This window comes from Microtus oregoni, unplaced genomic scaffold (genome assembly GCF_018167655.1).
Source record: "Microtus oregoni isolate MIOR12 unplaced genomic scaffold, Mior012 000000F_ref0000247, whole genome shotgun sequence".
Taxonomy (NCBI): Eukaryota; Metazoa; Chordata; class Mammalia; order Rodentia; family Cricetidae; genus Microtus; species Microtus oregoni.
The window spans coordinates 26895961-26918407 of NW_024543059.1; the positions used below are offsets into that span (position 1 = coordinate 26895961).

General features: G+C 44.5%; 1 protein-coding gene across 1 annotated transcript in view; it reads right to left on the reverse strand.

Moving 5' to 3' along the window:
- Cers3 (ceramide synthase 3) overlaps positions 1–22447 on the reverse strand; it is a 112236-nt gene that overhangs the window by 12156 nt on the left and 77633 nt on the right. The window contains exon 10 of the mRNA XM_041656189.1: positions 14093–14246. Coding sequence (XP_041512123.1) covers positions 14093–14246 — 154 coding nt within the window. The remainder of the gene's footprint in view (positions 1–14092; positions 14247–22447) is intronic.

Consider the following 22447-nt stretch of genomic DNA (forward strand, 5'->3'; position numbering starts at 1 on the left):
CACTGTCAGTCCGGAAATACTGCTTTCAAGGCAGGGAGTAGGACATCTGTCATTAGAAACGACTCAGGCACAGAGGTTGATTCATTTGATGCCTTCTGGAACTGAAGAACAATGGTGGGACTCTCATTCCAGCTGCTCCCGCCCCTCCCCCACAGCTCTGCTAGAACAACCGCACAATCACCGTTGCCATTTTCTGGAGCCAGAGAACATGGCTGAGAAAAAGAAAATTGCTTCGCCAATCCCAGCATTGTTCCCACAGCCCTCAGTGGGAGAAGGAAACTAGAAAGACGTGGAGACAAGCAGAATGGAAGTGCAGGCCAGGAAAAGCACAAGAAGAGTCATCCCCAAAGAGAAAGGGAAGCTGTCAATTCCAGGCTGGGGCTGCACTGCCCCACAGGCTACCTCAAACCGCAAGACGGTGATACAGCAGCCATAGGGAAGCTTAAGAGAGAGAACTTAATTTTTGCCTCTTATTATTTTCTTACATCTTTGATCTTTTGCATGTATGTATATGTATATAAATGGTATGTGCACATATATGTATAAGTATTCATGTGAGCATAGCCACATATATGGGTGCCAGATGTAAATACATGTGTCTTCCCTTTCCATTTTATTATTGATATAGGGCCTCAAAATTAAGTCCAGAGCTTGTGGACTGTCTATCCTGGCTAGCCAGCTTGAATGGGGGGACCCCTGTGTATGTCTCCTGAGAGCTGGGATTACAGGCAGTCTCCATGAAGGCTGTCTGGCTTTTGTGTGGGTTTTAGGATTCCAAAGTCTGGTCTTCATACTTGTTGGCCAAAGGGCTTTATGTACTAAACCGTTTTCTCCTTCTTATTACTTTTAAGCATTGTTATAATAAAATGTATGTGTATCTTGGAATCTATGTTTATTGGACAGCATTGCCCTAGAGGGAACAATCAAAAACAAAGAAAGAACCACCCAACCATTGTACTTCACTGGAAACAGAAACAGGCAGCCTCTGAATTATACAGCCATGTGTTACTCAGAAGACAGCACTGTGACTTCTGATTCTGGCTGTCACAGGAGATCACAAAGGAGATACACTGCCTTGCCTAGTTTTTGTTTTTTTTTTTTTCTAGTTTAAGCAACTAGAAAAGCTAAACAGGCACACTGAACAATGAGTTTTAGATTCAGCCCAGAAAGCAGCTCACACTGAGTCTTGGGAAAGGGAAATGAAGGAGAGTTCTACAACCTCTTGCCTTCTTAGGTCCAGTTTCCAAAGTGAAGCACAGCAAAGCACACACAGCCAAGCAGTATGGTTGAAATGTTATGAAAATATCTCTTACCGTCAAAGAGACTGGAACTTTTGTTGGACCTCACAGCTGAGTTAATAATATACCTTGAGGTCATATGAGACATAAGGCTGCCATCCTACTGTGTCTCACTCAGTCTGTCTGTCTAACCTCCCTTTAAGGGAACAGTGTAACAACCAAACGTATGTGCCTTGAATTTCCCATGTAATCAACTCTTATACCCTAAGCTAATGTATAGCTGTAATAGCATAATATTACATAATGTGTGCTCTTCCATGACCTGGCTAATGTGTATGAGTGTTTTCCCTGCACGCATGTCTGTGCACCATGTGCACGTGCCTGATGCAGGAGGAGGTCGGAGGGCATCAGATCCTCTGCAACTGGAGTTCTGTAAAGTTGTGGACTGGCGCTTGTCGGAAACAGCAGATAGGCAGAAAGCAGCCTTATAAAATGACTATCTACCATAAAGACTGGCAGCAGCTTTTGAATATTGATTGATAGTGACCAGGTAAGTTGAAGTCAATGACTTAATTCCTTGTAAAACTCTGTTAAATTTTTCTGTAAAGTATTTTATTCCTTCCCTATGTAATGCTTCCCGAGCTGTTCAATAATAAAAGGAACACCCTTTGTTAGGGACAGACAGACAGACAGACAGTCACACAGTTCTCAAGGCTCTCAAGTATTCAAGTAGTCACAGATTCAGATTCATATAACAGACAGACAGAAGACACAGGGGGAGCAAAACAGGGAACAAATTAAAATCTGCTTACTCTTAATTAAATGACACCAAGGGGAAATGCGTGGACTTCTGTCCTTAATGCATTCTTGGTGACATCACATTATTGGTGATGTGCATTTATTATTAATGCATTCACGCCCACTGCACAGAAGGCCAGTGAGCTGAGGAAGCCAAGTTGGAGTTCACTAAAGGCAGGAAGCAGAATTTTGTAAGGCTAATAGTGTGGCGAGGAGAGGCGGGAGCCATGTAGAGAGAGAGCATGCCATCCAGAGCGCAGCGAGGTCTTTTTGGTCCTGTCTCTGCAGATGACGAGGAAACTCCTGGAGGCCAGGCAAGGTCTGGGTAGGTGGGACTTGGCAGTTAACAGCACGTATTGTTCTTTCAGAGGACATGGGTTCAATTCTCAGCACCACACGGCAGCTCACACTATATATAATTCCAGCTTTGGGGGATCTAATGCCATCTGAATTTCTCCTGACCCGGCACATCTACATGGACCACAGATATACATGCAGGCAAAACATTCAAGCACAGGAGAAAAATACATGTCATATATATATATATATATATATATATATATATATATATGTACATACACATATGTTCTATTCAATAAGGCAGAGGAAAACCAAATTAAAGAGAGAAATAGAGTGGCTATTATTTTAAAGCCTAAAATGAAATTTAGAGAAATAAAAACAAATATATGAAATAAAACCATATATTAGATAAGATTAGTAACAGGTTAAATGCTCTAAAAGGAAGGACCAAAAGTACTGAAAACACAGTCATAGAAATTATTGGTAATGAAGCCCAGAGAGGGGAAAACCCCAAACGAACAGAGTGGCAGTGACCTGTGGCTAATGTAGGTTGTAAATGAAGTCACAGGAGCAGAAGGGACAGGAGGAAGGACCATAGCAAAACTTGAGGGCTGGGATGGAGCTGCTGGAACCCTGCCCAGAAACTAGGTTCAGGGGCTGGTTCTCAGCACTGCAAGAAAACTATTTCTGAAACCTGAATTTGATTTAAAAACAAATATGAAGGCAGCTGGGTGGTGGTGGTGCATGCCTTTACACCTAGCACTCAGGAGGCAGGCAGATCTTTGTGAGTTTGAGGCCAGCCTGGTCTACAGAGTGAGTTCCAGGACAACAGCCAGGGCTACACAGAGAAACTCTGTCTTAAAAAACTAAAAACTTAAAAAAAAATTGAAGGCATAGAAAAACCCAAGCTAGATACTGTAGTGAAAAGAGGCCATGGGCTGCTGATAAACAGCACTCTAATCAGAATACTATGAAAAAAGAGGTGGGGAACTCAGCATTCTAAATTCATCAAAGCAAACATGTTCAAACAAAGGAAGAAAGTAACTAATTTCATGTCAACAGAAGCTGTGAGAACCACTGCTCAGAAGACCTGTACTTAAAACAAACAAGTACTTCCGTGCACAAAAAAGACCAGAAAAAAAGCCCTCTGATTCTTGGGGTCCCTCCTGGTATAGAGAAATGAAATTTTCTTGGCACTGGAACCCAGTTTGAGCAGGGAAAGCACAAGTCACATGGTGGTGCTGCCCAGAAGACTTTTAGGAGCAAGGTTCTGTTACGCCCCCTGTGATGGCTGCTCATGCTGTGTGTTATCCTGGACTGCAGAACGCCATCTTGTCCAGAGTTAGGCTCCACTGCGGAAGGCAGCACATAGCCAGTGACATGCTGGGTTTGCTTCAAAGGGGACACCTCTGAGTGGCTAGTTAGGTGCTTTCTGAAGAGTTGGCTGAGGCCTTTGTTGTAGGGCCCAGTCCAGTCTTCTTTGCTGTCTCACAGTTGTGCAAGTACAGAATACCCCAAATGCTCATTTACACACACACACACACACACACACACACACGCACGCACGCACACACACAGGCACATACACACTCAACTGACGTTGAGTAAGTAAAAAATTGCCTACAGCCTCCTGAACAGTTACACAGTTATCTTCCCCTCATCCTTCTCTTGACAGACGGGCCTTCTCGAAAGCCTGGAGTTCCTTCATATCCTCAGTCCATCTTCTACTCACGTAAGTGGCCAAGTATGTCTGTTTGTTTCAGGTGTATTAGAGACAACCATGAAAGCATTACCTGGCACTTACTGGATAGTACCAGTTCTGACATGGGTGAATGTTTCTCGATGGAAGCTGGGCCCTGGTGGAGGATGGCTCAGACACAGCTATGACAGAGGGTAGCCAATCCCATGCCTCTGAACAATATAACCGTGTTTCCAGGTTCACATCAGCACAGATGTGCATACTGCTTGTTGGGAACAACAGCAGGGAACAACAGCAAGCCCACGGGCCGTGGAGTTACAGCCCGGAGTTGTTTTGCTTGGGATCTCCTGATCCCGTGTGTGGTAAGAAACACCACTGCAAGAACACAGCCCCTCAGAGAGCCCAGAGCACCGCAGATGGCATTCCTGCTGTGCCCAGAACACAGCACAGGTTAAGCCTTCTGCCTCATAAATCACAGCCACCAGAGCCCGCATGACAAAGCAAAGCTAAGCTCTTCACGACTATTTTGTTTGCCTTCTCGATGTTCTCATGAAGAACATTTCCTTTGTGCTACTCGAAGCTCTCTCTGAGATTTACTCAGTGGGGCTGAGGAGATGGACACGGGATGCGGCAGTGCTGACCAGCACGGAGTCTCCCTCACACCGGCTTTTACCAATCTCTTTGGCCCAAGAGTCCCTCAGTAAAACATTCACATCCTGGTGTGATGTGCGGATTTATTAACAAGCCATGAATTATGTCTGGTCCCTTGTCTAAAGCTCAGATTCTACAGGAGACATCTGTGTGGAGACTGATTCTATCTCTGTCTCTGTCTGTCTGTCCGTCTGTCTCTTTCTGTGTGTATGTAATATGTGTGTGAGAGAGAGAAAGAAAGAGAATTTCTCTGCTAAGAAAATAGTGACCATCTGCTCCTTTCAGAATTAAAAGAAGTTCATTGCACTTTTTGTGAAATGATTTTTAAATCATGGGTCCAAGCAATGTCAGAAAGTCTCTGCCTGCTTTTTGCCTAGATCTTCTCCACCCTCATTGTCCTTTCCAGCTGAAACAAAATGGGACCCATGGTCTAGGAGCTATGAGAGACGCTATTTGGGGGACAGGAAGGAGAGCCTGGATGTGAACAGCACAACCATCTGTGGTATGTTCCCTTTGATAGTTTTATTTCTGGCAACTGCTTAGCTGGCTTCCTATTTGGCAAATGATCTCACTAGTCTAGTGCCTCTAAAGAACTTCCAACATTAGACTGCTCAGATGGCTCAGCAGGTAAAGGTAACCTGCCACCAAACCCGGGGACGTGAGTTCAATCCCTGGAGCCCATGTGGTGGGAGGAGAGAATAGACTCCTGAAATTTGCCCTCTGACCTCCACAAGCGTATAAATGCACACATTAAATAAATAGATGCAATAAATTTTTTTTTTAAAAAAAAAGAACTGACAACACTGGCATTTTGAAACCCAAAATAGCAATAGGCAGGAAGCTGAAGAGTGGGCACACGGAGCTAATGCATAGTAAAGCAAGCACAGCAAACCATCTTGTGGCTTGCTAATCTGCAGGCAATTTTGGGGATGGAGGGCTTGGAGATTCTACATGGACACCCAGAAGCTGAAGGCTCCTTGGGGAGCCCATCCCCAGCCAGCTCTGGCATCCAGCTGCTTTCCATACTGCTATCCCAAGAAACAGACTGTGCTGAACAGGCTAACAGCTGTTCTACTCCCCTGTCCCCAAAGCCCCTGGTTTTCTTGAAATTTAATCTTTTCTCCATCCGAGGCTGGCTTATTTGGGGTTAAGAGCTTCAGAGACATGTGGGTGTTATCAGCGACAGAGACAAGCTGCTGTGCTTGCATGTGGACATCACAGCACTGTTCCACCAGAAAGAGAAATCACAGAAACAAGCAAGGCGGGGTCTAGATAAGCAAATTTACATACCAAACTGCAAAAGTATACTGAACAAGTTAGTATGAGAAAATGCTGGGATAGTGTTTTCCTGAAGCAGGCCACTATCTCAGCTCCAGTCCTGACATGCGTGCATGACCACAGTGTCTCTGTTTCTTTGTTATCTCACAAGCCCTTCCCATCAGCCCTGGTTCCATCTCAATTAGAGATGCGTGGTTGGGTCTTTCCTCTGTAACTTAACTCAGTGACCTGTTGTATGCGTTCCTCTACTCCAGGCCAAGGGCAAAATAACAGAAATGCCAAAGGTTGAGTATTGGAAAGCTGGGAAGCTGGTTGTGGTGGTGCATGCCTTTAATCCTAGCAGCTGGGAGGCAGAGACAGGTGGATCTCTGTGAGTTTAAGACCAGCCTGGTTTACAGAGTGAGTTCTAGGACAGGCCCCAAAGCTTCAGAGAACCCTGTCCTAGGAAGAGGTGGTTCCTCCACGGGCACAGCCCCTCAGGCATCATACATGTCTTTCCTTTATTTGCACACATCTAGCAAGGCACTTGTCCCTCCGACTTTGGTTTCCTTAAGCAATTCTACCATTTAAGGTTTATAAAAATCACAAATTCATAGCTGTTAAGCTGGAAAAAAAATCGTGAATGGGATGGACAGCCTTTATGAAAATTTCTCAAGTGCCCTCCCTGAGGAGTTGGAGTTTGTTCATCAATTGTTTTGGAAAGCAATGATGAGAAAGACAATTAAGTCAAAGAGCTGAGCCCATCTGGAGAGGCAGGAGAGCTCACCCTTGTAACCAGACTCCAGTTCCTCAGGCTTCACAAGGTCATTCTCACTGCTGTGTGACCTTGGGCTGCTGTGTAACTTCTTCACCCTGCCTTTCTCTCTTCCACTACAACAGAAAGACCACAGCGGCTTTATTAAATGCCAGGGAGATGCAGAGAGCCAACGTATGTGAAGATGAGTCGTGCACTCATGATGGACAGCAAAGCCTGCAGTAGAGCGAGGTGTCAGAGTGAGCCACTTAAGGTCCCTCCCAGCTCTAAAATCCTATGGTGATTCTATTTTGTTGTGGAAATAAATATAGAATCTAAAAGGATTTTTAATTTGAAATTTTTTAAGCCAAGCAACTGAGTACAGCTATTTATGAATTCACTGTTGTTTCATGAATAATTATAGAAACAGCTGGTCTGCACATACATTCGGGAACACAGAACCAGAAATTGAGAGTGGTTTTGGCTATTTCGTTTCAATCATTAGTCTTTATGCTACTTTTAGGAAGCTTTGTTCAACAAAGGGCATTTTTATGTCTGTTACCACCCACTAAAGCCTTGGAGACCAGGAGGCCTCTTGGATGTTATAGATTTTATACTTCTGTAACTTGATGACATTGAGTGAACATGTCAGAAGGGATCATCTGGAATGTGAATCATGAAAGTCACCTGGCAGAAGACCACTTAGGAAGCTGTCACTGGAGCCTTGGTTGGAAGCCAAGGGTCCTGGCATCTGACATCAGCTGTTGCACAGCCTGTAGAAGCCAAATGAGAGGCCTGCCTGGGTGCCAACTGTCAGCCGACTTGCCTCAAACGGCCCTCTGTGTGTCAGTAGGAAGGACATTGCTAAAGGAGCAGTGCCAGTGGTGACGGCAACAAGGCCATAGCATGCTCCTGGTGACACCAACATGGTGTGAACAGCTACTCTGTCACCAGCTTACCAATGAGGACACTGAGGCAACAGGACCATGATCACATGGTCAGGAAACGGGAGAGTTGGAATGGACTCTGAAGAGCCTGTGTTCTCGACCACTTGATTACTTTAAACAGAAGGGATTAAGAATTAAAATAACTAAGAAAGCATTTCTTAGGCTTTTAATAAGTTTAAAAGTAAATTAAAGAATGTGTGATGAATTACATTCTATTTTTATTAGTTTGTGTTTATGGGGTTGTCCATTCACACATGTGTGTGTGTACACATGTGTGCCTGCGCACATGTGTGTTCCTGCATGTGGTCTCCAGAAGACAGTTTTGGATGTTATTCCACAGGAGCTGGCTGTCTGTTTTCTGACACAGGGTCCAGTTCAGCTCTCCGGGATGAGTAGTGACTCTTGGGAATCTTCCTATTGCCATTTCCTCAGTACCAATTACAGGTGTGCGCTGACACTTTAATATGGAATCGGGGTTGAACTCAGAGCCTTACCCTTGTACAGCAAAGTTCTGCCAACTGAGTCACCTCCTTGGCCCTGTGCGCCTTTTAATCTCATATTTTGAGGACTTGGTATTTTTATGTGCTTGCTATTTTTGACTCCATGCAAGTATTTTCCCTTACTTTTCTATTACCAGTTTTCTACCCTTAATTCAAATGAAAAAAGAAGACACGAGGTGACATTTTACACCATGAGGGACTTCATCTCTGGCCTTGGCTTTGTCCTGACATCACTGTGCAAATCCCATGTAGGCCTCAGTTTCCTCATGGTAACTAACTTGGTCCACTATTCATCAACTCAGGGCAGAGCTTACAGAGTGTCACTCTAGGAACTTACCAGTCAGACAGTGTTAGTTTAAAGATGTTGGGCCAGGTTGCCAAGGGGATAGCATCCCCAACCTGGCTATGATGGCTGTGTTCTCTGGCTCCTCCTGATTGTCCTGGCTGTTCACCAACACAGGATGTCACAGAGACAAGCTTGAGTTGCCCAGGACCCATGGTAACATTTAGAGAGAAGAAACAAGAGCTTAAGGATGATCAAATCCATGTTACACAAGTGTGCCTGCCATGTTGTGTTCAATTTCCTCTAAAAGCACTCTCATGTTTTCATGGAGAACGACAAGATGAATGTGTCAGCCTGTCATGTTTCCTCATACGATGTGTGTGGGTTGGTAGCTCATCAGAAAACTGCCCATTTTAGCCGGGTGGTGGTGGCACACATCTTTAATCCTAGCACTCAGGAGGCAGGACAGGTGGATCTCAGTGAGTTGAAGACCAGTTCAAGGTCTACAAAGTGAGTTCTAAAACAGGTAAGATTGTCACATAGAGAAAGAAAGAAAGAAGAGAGAGAGAGAGAGAGAGAGAGAGAGAGAGAGAAGGGAAGGAGGGAGGGAGGGAGGAAAAAACTGCCCATTTTATAGGAATCAAGTTTTAATGTCAAGTCTTGTTTTCAAGCAGTGAGATGTCTGATAAGCATTATTTATGTATATCAGAATCCAGTATTTTGTAACTTTAAGTTCTAAGTATATTCTTTTGTATCCATTTGTGTGTGTGCTCATGTGTGCAAGGGTCCATGTGTATGGAGACAGGTGAGCATGTGTGGAGCTAGATAGCAAACTTCGGCATCATCCTTAGGGTACCATCCCTCTCCTCGGAGACCACATTTTTCACTGACCTAAAATGTGGCAGTTGGGCTAAACTAGCTGTCAGCAAACCAAAAGGACCCTCCTGTCTCTGCCTCTCAGGTACTGGGATCGTAAGATGTGTTATGAGGCCTGACTTCTTCATCCGGGTTCCAGTATTGAATTCAGGTCCTCCTGCTTGCAAGGCAAGCACTTTATTGACTGATCTCTGCCCTCAGCCCTGTAGTGGTATTCTTCACTTTAAAATATGAAAGGACAAAAGCACATAGTGGACATCCCTCATCTGCTATGTACATGCAAGGACTCTGGTTATTGGAAAAGGTGACCATTACAAAGCATGCTGGGTTTCCCTTCTTTTCAGCCCACTATACAAATACGGGGTCTAAAATGTGCAAATCACTCTTTTGTAACTTTCTACCTGTTGTGTATTCTTTCCTCTGAGTTTGAAACACTCCATCCTGCAGGGAAGCTCCTTAAACAGGAAGGTACACAACTCAAAATATCTTCATAAGTCCCCGAAACTGACCAGATTCACTAGGCCCCGTGCAGCCAGAGTAAGCAATACAAGTCGAGAGTTCCTCTCAGTCCCAGCTAAGCCAAACTGTAAAGAAGACTCTGAGGCCAAAGCAGCTACCTGGAAGAAAGCAGCCAGGACACCTGGAAGAGGTTTAGGAAAACTGAGGCACCTGGAAAGGACCCTCCCCAACTGCTGAGTTCCCCACAGGCTGTGCAGTGTGCTCCAGGCTTAGTTTTTGTGAGCTTGTCACCCAGCTGGGGTGGGCTTTGATGATGCAGCTGTCTTATTTCTGCTCCTGGAAGTAACCTCTCTTATATTCCTGTGAGTAATCCTAAGAAAATGCACTGGCTCACCCAGATGGACTTCGGTGGTAGCTGACTTGGTCTGTTGTGGGCTCCCTGTCTAGGGTGAGTAGAGGTGTGTGCTGCACCTCCCCGGGAGAAGGTTTGTCACACAGCACCACCTCAGTGTGCTTTGTTTCTCCGGAATCACCTTCCTCTCCATATCCAACATCACTTTCTGAGAGTGCCACATGTAAGGAGGTTGAAGGGACAAATTCTTAATCTCCATTGTAAGACTTAGAAGACATTTGTGGAGGTCTATAAACTTCTGACTTCCATTTTTAACGTATTTAAGAATCAATCAGCTTAGAAACAACAGAGTTTGCATGAAACACTAACTGCCTTTGAAACGGCTGGCAGTTGGTTTCCTTGCTCCTCTAGGACTTCCAGCTCCTTCTCTCCTCTTGCAATGCAATGCTGCCTTCAATGCCTCTTTAAAAGGAGGCTTTACGGCTTTGGAGGAGCTTGCTGATTTCACAGCCAGTTTCGCCACTGCAGCAGAAAAGAGACTGCATGTGTAAGCCAGCTGAAGTCATGCGCAGCAAGAATCAGGGCTGCAGGGCCACACTGCCCTCAAATTGCATTTGGAAACAGCTTTTCCCAGTGTGGCACAGGAAACCAGGGATTCTTGCTCACAGTCTGCCAGGCTGCTACATTTCCAATCCGACCTGGCATGACCCATTAGACTTTAGAATTGTGAAGGTCACAGGGAAACCAAACAAGGTTTCCACTGGCGTCCAAGTGTGCCCACCCTGGCTTCCTGCCAGACCTGGAATACTGTCACCCACCAATTAATGTGAGGCCTGTTTCTTTACAAGAACGGGAGGTCTAGGAAGGCTCAGCCAGAAGGGACAACAGGTTTAGCTGAAGGCCCCCTTTTATGGCTACTGCGAGCATCGGTTGTTTAACTGTCCAGCTTGGATCCTCATTTCGGCTCTTCAACTTTGCCTATCAGGCAGAGGTATCATTTTTATAGGAAAATGCTTGGAATTCCTATGAGCTAGAACACTGATCTACAACATTCAGTACAAGTTAATTTCCTGGCTTTAGGGGGAAAGTTAGTTTTCAAGAAGCCTGCAAGGGTAACATGTGTACCTTTAATCCTGACACACAGGAGGCAGAGGCAGGAGGATCTCTGTAAGCCTGAAGTCAACCTGCTCTACATAATGAATTGCAAGCCAGCATAAAACATTAATCTAATGTGGTCCAGGTTCAGAGGCTATAGGTGGCTGAGAGCTCAGGTGCCAGTGAGTGCAATGAGCATGTCATTTGTCCACTCTTCAGCGGCCTTTCAGATAAATTTACTAAAGCAGAAAACAAATAAACCAGATGTGATAAAAATGAATTTATCCACTCAGAATGCAGCTACTTGTACACATAATTCTTCATTGGTGAGAAGAGGCTGCCATACACAGGTGGTGGCATCCCAGAGGGGACCAGCTCCAGCTATCATCCTGAAAGATGCTTAGCAAGGCTCCTTCAGTCACAGGGAGTCAGGACTGACTTTCTTTATGTGCGTTCAGTGTCCAGCTCAAATCCCAGCACTCACTAGTTTGCTCTGGTCCTGAATCAATGGCTTTTGCCTGGGACCACTGTGTAGCACACTCCATTTCATACACTGTAATTGTTGCTAAGGAGTGGATTACTTCCTTAAGTCAGTGATTGAGCCTTGTGCAATTCTCAAGTCCTGCCCTCACTGTTTCTGATATAAAGTACAGATAAAATGCAAAATAAATGTAAACTGCCAAAAATCAAAAAAAGTATTAAGAATTTGTATTCTAGCCATGTATTACATAACCACCTTTTGGTCATTTCCAATCACACATACCCTGCTCGTCCTGTAAGATCACAATGAAGCTGACAAGAGCCCACTGTCAGCCAATGGAGACAGTAGGCATCCTGACACTCAAGCACAATATGTTATTTGTATATGTGGGGTGATGCTAGTGTGAGCAACCCTACTGTACTGCTGTGTGCATAAAATTACAGCAGAGACAATTATGCATGATATGTAGAACTTGATAATGATGATGATGATGATGAGTGAATGCTACTTGTTTATGTATTTGCTTTATCGCTTTCATCATTATAATACAGTGAAACCCTTTCCATATTTATACAGAAGCATACTGTAAAGGCATAGTTGTATTCCTTTAACCCGGTCTCATACATTTCAATTTTTAGCATTTCTTATCATTTTTATCTTCTGTTTCAATTAACAAAACTTCGTGATGTGGTGTTCATCTCGGCCCTAAGAGCTGTAGGTTATACCATATAGCCTGAGTATGTGTGAGTTCACACAATGACTTAATCATCTAGCAATGCATCTGTGAATATGATCTGTAGTTAAGCAATGTGGGGCTGTATCTAGCAAAGCTGTTTTCAAAAAACTACAGCCAAATGATGGGCAATATTCCAAAAGCAGAAGCAACCTCATGGAAAAAAGCGCCACAGGCAAACTGGATGTTCAGCGGAGAAATATAAGGCTCTGACATATTTATTACTCACCCATCTCAACAAGCTTATCTGGGGTGAGGAGATGGCTCGTAGCATGAGAACTCGAGTTCAGATCCCAGCACCCATGTAAAAGCTGCACAAAGCAGTGGAACACATGTGTAATCTCAGCACTGAGGAGGCAGAGTCCGGAGTCTATTGACCTAACAGTGTAGCCAAGTCATTGAGCTCCTGGTCAGTGAAAGACCATGTCTCAAAAGAAAAAAGTTGAGGTGGAGAATGATTAAGGAAGCTGATTGTGATTGATGTGCAGCTGTATACACTCATCTACACATGTGCATCTGCAGACCACACATACACATGTGCAGCTGCATACATACACATATACATGTGCAGCTGCACACACATATACACATGTGCAACTGCACATCCACATATACACATGTGCAGCTACAGATACACATACACATGTGCAGCTACAGACACACATACACATGTGCAGCTGCACACACACACATACACATGTGCATCTGCAGACCACACATACACATGTGCAGCTACAGACACACATACACATGTGCAGCTGCACACACACACATACACATGTGCAGCTGCACACACACATATACACATGTGCAGCCACACACATGTGCAACTGCACATCCACACATACACATGTGCAGCTACACACACACATACACATGTGCAGCTGCACACACACACATACACATGTGCAACTGTATACACAAAACAAATGCTGACTCAAGGGATTCTCGAAGTAGCAGTCATACTTTTGAATTAAAACAATCCAACTATTGGGGCTGGAGAGATGGCTCAGTTAAGAGCACTGGCTGCTCTTCCAGAGATCCAGAGTTCAATTTCCAGCACCCACATGGTGTTCACAACCATCTATAACGGGATCTGATGCCCTTTTATGGCCTGCACATAAACATGCAGACACAGCATGCATACAGAAATAGTTTAAATTCCAACTATCACATGCTCTAATAAAGTTCATTCTTCCTCTTCAGTGCTAGAGATGTCTGAAGCACACTCTACTGCCAAACTCCCAAAGCAAAGACACACTCACGAAAAATCTGACTATATTGTAGAGAGTATCTTTAGCATAAAACCCAGACAACGGTTCACTGGTGGAGCACCACCCCAGCATGGAGCACCACCCCAGCATGGAGCACCACCCCAGCATGTGCAAGGCCCTGGGTTTGATACCCAGCACCTCAACAATCAAGAAAACAAAATAATTCTGGTTAAAAATGTGCTCATAGTTTAATACTCACTGACATTCACTCTAACTGTGTAGCGATATAGCCTCGCTGTAGAACATAACAAGATAAGGGCCTAGATTCTATTCCTGCTTAATCAATAGAGCAAACAAAATGATGGATGAACACAGTGCTCCGCCGTCTGGACCTCACCTCTGTTGTGGCCGTTGAGACCACACTTTAGGAATGGCTCAGAACGGCGAGGACTTACCTTCATGAATATGCATCGATTGAGCATCTTCATTATGAAGTAGCCCCAGTAGAGGTGAAGGCCCTGCAGGATCATGAGCTGGAGGTTGAGGAAGATGTATGAGAAGAAGGGTTCGAGGTAGTGCAGAGGTAGAATCAGGGTGCAGTACAAAATCCTGTGGAAAGACAGATGGAGAAGTCTCTCTGTGGCCAAAGCACTGGTGAATGTTCAACAAGAAAGAACATTTGTCCCTCCCCAAACATACACCAGTACTTAACTTCAAGTGATATTTAGGAAAAAAAAGGGTCAAATTGCCATTTATATCAAACTTAGCCGACAATCAAGAAGTACACCCTGTCCTAAGAGAAAAACAAAACAAATGCTGCTTCATGCCTCTGCTTGCTTGAGAGTCCCTGGGCCTCAGCTGCCTCCTTTGTAAACAGAAAGTTTCCGTGAACCTTTTTACCTTCTAGGAAGAGAGAAGTTACGGACACAATTGAGACAACAGGTTTACATGTGGCACCTTATGACATGGCTTCATTGACTTGGTGTCAGCGGAGACTTGAGATGGCTGGGATGTAGGTCAGTGAGAGCAGGTACCTAGCATACACAAGACCAAGATTTGATTCCCAGTACTCCTTCCCCAAACACTCATTTCATGATTGCTTCCGCTTCCTGAAGAGAACTGCCCGCTGTACCTGCTGCATACACAGACTCCTGAACACTGTCCAGATGCAGGGCATCTCCAATGGTTACTCCAGGGCAAAAGGCTAACCGTTCTTTCAGCAATCCTCACACCATGGTGATGTTAGAGCATTAGAAAGGTCAGGTTATAAACATATATTTACTTATAAAAATAATTTGAAACAAAAAAGGACAAAAAATTGTCCACAGTATCATACTCTTAAATGACACTGTAATTTAGTGCCTCATCTTCCATTTTTCCATAAATTATTTAATTTTTAAACTAACATACAGCCACTTTAGCTGGGGTTTGGCATAGAGTTCAGTGAGCTGTGGGCCATAGAACAGGCACCTGTGCCTAGGATGCAGTTCTATCCCTCTGCATCCCACCCGCTCAACTCTTAGCACGTACACCCACGCTTTCCCACGAAGCTCTTCTCCAGCCTCACTGAACATCCTTCCCCAGTGTCTTTGTGAGACTGTTGTCTTTTACTTGCCCACTACTTTTATGATTCAACCAAGTCCTGTTGTGGGATAAAATCTTTTTGTACACTGTGAGAATATGTAACTGTTAGAAGTTTAACAAAAAGCTGAACAGCCAATAGCCAGGCAAGATTTCCAGGCAGAGAAGAAGCTGGGAAGAAGAACGGCAGAGACACCAGGAGAAGACAGCCAGCTGTGGCATGAGTTGGACACACAAAATGGGAAAGAGGTAAAAGTCACGTGGTAACGTAGACTAATAAAAAATATGGGTTAATTTAAGTTATAAGAGCTAGTTAGGAATAAGCCTAAGCTATAGGCCAATCTTTCATAATTAATGTCTCTGTGTCACTATTGGGGAACTGATGATCCTGATAAAAAAGAAGTACAACTACACAGTCCCCATGGGAATCAGTAGCATTCCTTTGTGCCACTCAGTGTCCCACTGTATGAACAGATCACACTCACCTGCTCAGCTCACTGGGTGTACCACTGTATGAACAGATCACACTCATCTGCTCACCCCACTCGGTGTCCCACTGTATGAACAGATCACACTCATCTGCTCACCCCACTTGGTGTCCCACTGTATGAACAGATCACACTCATCTGCTCAGCTCACTGGGTATATCGCTGTATAAACAGATCACGCTCATCTGCTCACCTTCTGAGGAGCACTGGAGATGTTTTCCATGTTTGACCATTAGGAAAAGAATCATTACATACACTGACACATGCTCTTTGTGCAAACGGAAGCTATTGTTACCAGTTGCAGAAAAGTAAGTGTGTAGGTGAAACTGCTGTGTGGTGTTTGGGGAGTGCATGGTTAACTGTACACATGACTGAAGCATTGTTCTCTGGAGTGGATGCTGTGTATCCTCCTTCCATGTCCACTGTTCACATCTACCTCAGCTCTGCATATTGTCTTGTAGAGACATCTATCTCTATGTGAAATATAGCCCTTGGCAGGTTTTACATTTGTGGCAGCTTGAATAAGAAGGGCCCCATAGGCTCATATATTTGAATGCTTAGTTACCAGCGGGTGGCACTATTTGAGAAGGATTAGGAGGTGTGGCCTTCTGGGGTATGTATGGCCCTGTGGGAGGAAGTGTGTAACTGAAGGTGGCTTTGACGTTCTTAAAAGCCCATACCAGGGCCAGTGTCTCTCTGTCTGTCTATGAATCAGGATGTAGAACTCTTAGCTCCTCCAGCACCATGTCTATTTGCATGCTGCCATGCTCCCTGCCATGATGATAATGGACCAATGCTCTGAAACTGTAAGCAAGCCCCAGTTAAATGCTTCTTTTTATAAGACTTGCCTTGGTCCTGGTGTCTCTTTACAGCAACAGAATACTGACCAAGACACCATTTACATCATTTATTCCAAAATTATTTTATGCTGTTTAAAAAGCTCAATGTATCTAGTCTTTTCCAAATGAAAGATCTTAGAAGTGTATGTTCATAAAAGAGAAACATCTTTCAAGGTGTACTTTAAAGATGCAGAAGTCCAAGGAGCGTATTGGAGAGTACCAAAATGTTACCACCGTATTCTCTAAAATCACACATTATGAGGCCATCAGAAATTTATGAATAGCTTATTTGGGTCTCTACCAGATACTGGTGGGTTTAAGGTTTGCTAATTTAAAACTCAAGACAGTTTAAACAGACCTTATCTTGCAGGTCTTTGAGGGTCCTCTATGTCAGCTCAGCAGCTGCTTCCTCTTATGTGAGTTACCAACTCAAGTTTCATCTGCTCCAAAACTCATTGTAGAATTTACCCATGTTTTTATGCAGACATCTCTTGTTTGCTTTTTAACTTAAAAAGGTAACTTTATTGTCCATGTAGGATTCAGAAAACATACAGAATGTGAAGACGTTTAAAAATGTCTCACAACTTATGGATTTTAGCATATGGCCTTCTACCCACATGACTTTACACATCAGGGATAGTACTATGCCTGCACTTTGGGACCCTTATTTTTCCTACTCCGTGTCACAGAGAAGTTTTCATGTCAATGAATGTAGCTATACATTTGAAGCAAGTAAACTTGTCTGCTCTACCCAGGGCTAGTGATGGCAGGGGTAGTGAAGGAGACCTGCAGCTGTCACTTCACTGAACCATACAGTCCCTCACTACAGTCTAAAATTTGTCCTTACACCCACAGATGAGTAGAGTTCTTAACCCTTATCAAGGAAATTTGCTCTTTGCAACAAATGGTGATCATTATTGAAAACCACAACCAATCAAAAATGCAGAGTCACAGCCCCAGTGGACACACCTACAGGACAACTCCCTTAGCAGTCCAGGGGGTGGGAAGTCTAAGAGCTAGAGGACAAGGCTTGCTGTGAAATTGTGTCTTCTAGTAATGACAGAAGCTACACCCGTAAAGTCTCACTGACAGGATGGACTAAACGAGCTGAACAAGGACAGCACCAACAGATGCACTAACGTGGGCCGAGGAAGAAGACCACAAAGCCTCAAGCCTACAAAAAGAACCACAGACAACTAACAATGCTGACAACTGGAGACACAGTCTTCCCAGGAGAGCACACCACTGGTTATCCAATACCAATGGTCAGTGCTGAAAAATATTTGCGCATATAACATTCTACTGACTTAGCAGGTTATATTTGTGTATTGACAAATACATATATATGTATGTATATAAAATACATATATATATATATATAATTAATGAAAAAGAGATCACGAATTTGAAAGAGAACATGGGAGAGTTTGGAGTGAGGAAAGGGACGAGGGAAATGATGTAATATTATAATCTCAAAAAATGAAAGTAGTAATAAAAACAAAACAGGAAAAGATACTGAACACTTCAGGCCACTGGTCCTCCAGTCTCTGATACAACTACTTAATCCTGCCATTGTAAGAAAAGAGCAACCGCCTGGCATCTTGCATGTAAATTAATGACTGTGGTTGGCTGGGTGGCTATAAAACTTACTAACAAGACTGTGAGCTAGAGTTCACCCGAAGCCATAGTTTACCATCGTCTGCCACATGCCCTTCTGTGGAACAACTGCACAAATCCATTTCACAAACACACTGCAACTTAATCCCCAATAAGACAGCTAAGTTCTTCCCAAATCTTCATTAGTATTAAAGAATATGGTGGGAATTACTTGAGATACATGTTGTTGAGATTGTTTGATTCTCCTTTTAGATCCTTTTAGCTAAGATCTGGGACCTGAGTCAAACACTACACTCATTGCACGTGAAATATATCCCTCAGCTGCTTTCCTCCAAGACCACACAGCTTCATTCTTGAGCCCAGTGTGACAGCACCACTCCCTCAGGTCCTGAGCAATGTCATGTTTTGTCAGTCTCCATGGAAAAGGCCAATGCCTGTTTATATTGACATTTTATTTTAGAAGAAGCCACTATGTTTACATGTTATATTTTTATTTGTTCTTTTGTAAATTGTTTTGTATATGACACCTATTTTCCTTTAAGAAATATATTAGCGTATATTCATAGTATAAAATGATGAACTTAAATACAGTGGCTCTCCCTCCACATGGGCATTAGATTATTTACTGATTGTGAGCAACTTACAAGTGGCTATACCTTTTTTCCCTCCAGTGCTGAGGATTGGACCCAAGGCCCAGTGCATGTGAGGCAAGACTACTACGGAATAACCCCCAGCCCACATCATGACATCTTTATATTTCCGTGTCTGATTGCCTCTCCAGAACAGGGGTCTCCATGCTATTCTGTTTACCCCTGAATTTATAACATTTATCCTGGTCTCTGGACTGACTTCAGCCTGCTTTGCAGCCACAGTTGCTGCATGGGTGTGTCTCATCAGCAGGCAGATTCCCAAAGCCATAGCCATAACATGTGATCATCTGTGTTCTCCTTTCTTCTCCAGGTCCTTGCCCCTTACCCAGTCCTCGATCAGAAATCTGTCAGTGTCAAAACTGACAAAGGAAGATACTAAAAAAATGCTCTTTCTGTATGTCACCAGATAATGTGAACTAGCAAACATAAGTTGCTCATTGTAATTCACATAAGGAGAGAGTAGGGAGTGGGGACGGGAGAGACTTCCCTGTGGAAGTGAAGGCAGAAGATGGGATTCCGGTGGGGAATCCTTCACTGCACAAACCAAAACCCCTAGGGCAGGCAGCAGGATGGGAAATTCAGGGGGTTGATGAGCCTCAGGCGCTGTTTCCTCCATGGTAAGAGCTCTGCAGCTTAATCTTCCTTTAGGGGAGAGAGGGGCCAGAGGTGGGTGGAGACATTCGGGTAGCCTTTCACATCTGGGTAAGTCTAGGGTGTGGCCTTCCTTTTAAGAGGCACAGGAAAAGATGCTTTGAGATAGGGATTGGAACACTTGGCACAGTTCTGCAGAGCTGGATCCATGGCATGATGCCATCTCTTCTGGTTCCTTAGTCACAGGGGGGAACTTGCCACACCCCTGTGACCTGGGAGCTCGGGGAGCCCCACAGCCTGCCTGGCAAACTTGCAGAGCTCCTTTCAAATAAGAAGCAGCTTTGAGTATGCTCTCGGAGAGCTGAGCAGAGGGCGGAGAGGCGGGGCCTAAGGCAGGGCTCTGGAACCTGTGAGATGCTGGTCAGAGGTCACAGATTTCAGGGAGCATCTCCACCATGCTGGGCCCCAGTGACTCTGTGAAATGAAAACTCCTTGCCCCCCTCATCTTGGAGTTACAGCACTGACCTGATGCCTTGAGAAGGGCTCAGCACACAGTGAGCTCTCAAAACACGGCAATTAAAGCCAATTTCCTCACTGCCCTTCTGACTTCAACTGCTCCCCGAGCCTTCCTCTCCTAAACAAGAGGCCCAACAATTAGAGCAGCCCCATCTCTGAGCAGCAGAACTGGCTAGACTCTGGAGGGAGGCACCTGAGAGTGGAGATCAGGCCAGGAGGAGGGCGGAGTGGGATGTGCCTTCTGCATATCCTCTGTAGGAGGACAGAGGACATGGAGGGGAAGGCACTGTGAGCCTGGCCTTGGTCTGTCATTCTTCAGGACCTCACAAAAGGATGGTCCAGTGTCACTTTGTGCTGCTTCTCTGCTCAGAGAATATGAAGGAATACCATCACAGTGTTGTCCTCCACGACAGTCTCCTGACATGTGACAGACACGTATGATGCTGTTTGCCCACTTGCCACATTTTTTGTTCCTGCTTTATAGCACCCCGGTGGAGTGTTTCTTTACATGGGTCGGGTGCCAAGGGACTGTCAGGCTCCTGAGTTCCTAGACACAGAGTACTTTACTCTTTCCAAATTGAGAAGCTGCTGTCGTGGATCTGACTGCCGGGCTCTGCCGTTTCTCTGGATTTGGTCTGCCTCTTCTCCTCACTCTTTTCGCCAATAGGGTTGACACAGTTTGAACAGCTCACAACTTTGGTGTAAGAGTAGCTGGTTTTGCCAACACCACCCGTAAGTTATTTCTATTTTCCAAATTTCAGATTGTAGGTGTCAGGTGCTTTGTTGCTGTGTTTTTCTTGCTAATAGGGAGTAAGAATTCTGTGTTCTTATAAGGCCAGTGGCTGGATATGGAGACGAAGCCATGCTCTGCATGTTTGGCATGTCTTGGGTTTCTGGGTAATGATTCAGATGAAGACAACGTGATAGACACTCAGTGAAGACAAACCCTTCACCATCCGGTTCGGTGACTGTAATGGAAAGGTGTGTACTGGGCAGTGGGTTACAGCTCAGTGGGAGAGAGCTTGCCTGGATCCAGCTCGCCATTCATCCCCAGTTCTGCCTGGAAACAGATTTCTGCTCTGTATTCCAAAGGCCCTACTTCAGCTGTTTCTGGTGTTAGTTCTTTTAAGTGTGCGTGTGTGTGTGTGTGTGTGTGTGTGTGTGTGTTGTACATACACATGTGCATGTTTTCATGTATGTGGAGTTTGAGGTTGGTGCTGGGTGTCTTCCTCAATCACTCTTCTCTCTACTAATGGAGGCAGGGTATCTCACTGGACCCAGCTTGTCAATCACTCTTCTCTCTACTTATGGAGGCAGGGTATCTCACCGGACCCAGCTTGTCACGGGAGCCTCTGCCTCTCCTGTTGAGATTACGGGCAGTCCCACATGCCTGCCTTGTTTTTCTGGTCTTACTGTGTTCAGGTGCTGGATGTTCCAAACTGCTCATCACACTTACAGGACTACTTTACCCACGGAACATTCCCCCAGCTCCTGGTGTTTGCTCCCTCATCACATACTGTCAGGATGGGGTCTAAGTGCTGCAACGATCACATAAGAAACAAAGAACTGGAAAAAAAACTATTCTCCATAAATGTCTTCTATTCATAACATATGGCCTGGCCACATGCTGTGGTAGGGGAGCAATAAAAAATAATATAGGGTTATTAAATTGAAATATGGAAAATGGGTTGACATGTTTTTTGCAATTAATAACTATGTTGTGATTCTGTAAAAGAGTGTCCTAAGAAATGCATGCTGAAGGATTTAGGGCAAAAAGATTATGATATTTAGAACTTTCAAACGATTCCAGTGTGTGTGTGTGTAAGGGGGGAGAAGAAATGGGAAAATAAATGGGAAAACTGCCCACTGGTAAGGGGCAAATACAGGTTGCCCTGCTACATACTCCAAGAGGTTTCCAAGTGACAAATGAACGAAGGATTTGGACTAATTGTGAATAGGCTGGCCCTGGTCACTGTCCTTAAGAAAGCAGCAATAGAAGACAACAGGGGACACAGCTGGTCAGGAGCTCCTTCAAGAGCACCCTGCTGAAGTGGTCAGCAAGCACAGCTAACCACCCCCTCCACAGGCGCAACACTCTAAAGTCTGGTCCCAGAGTGACATTTACAGTGGTGACTCAAGTACCCTGGGCTGCAGAAGAGCCTTGCTTCATCTACACAAGTCCCTTTGCTCTGTGGCAGCACCAGGCCATGAAGCTGACCTCAGCACCACAGTAGCCTTGCTTCGCCTTTGGAAGAACCAGGCCCCAGCCTTCTGATGAAAAGATTCATGTGGCCTTGTCCTTATTTGTCACTGATGAGGACACCAACTAAGAGCACTTTCATGCTTTTGTTTTTTTGTTTTTTAAATCTTCTTTCTCCACTAACCATTTCAAGCTGTTACATGGTCCCAGTGCCCATAACATTTCCGTTCACACATGGGTTTCAAACCCGGGGTACCATTTACTTTCAAACTAGTGATGGCTGGATCATTAAAAGTTGAGATCTGAAATCCAGTGACCAGTAGGTGGT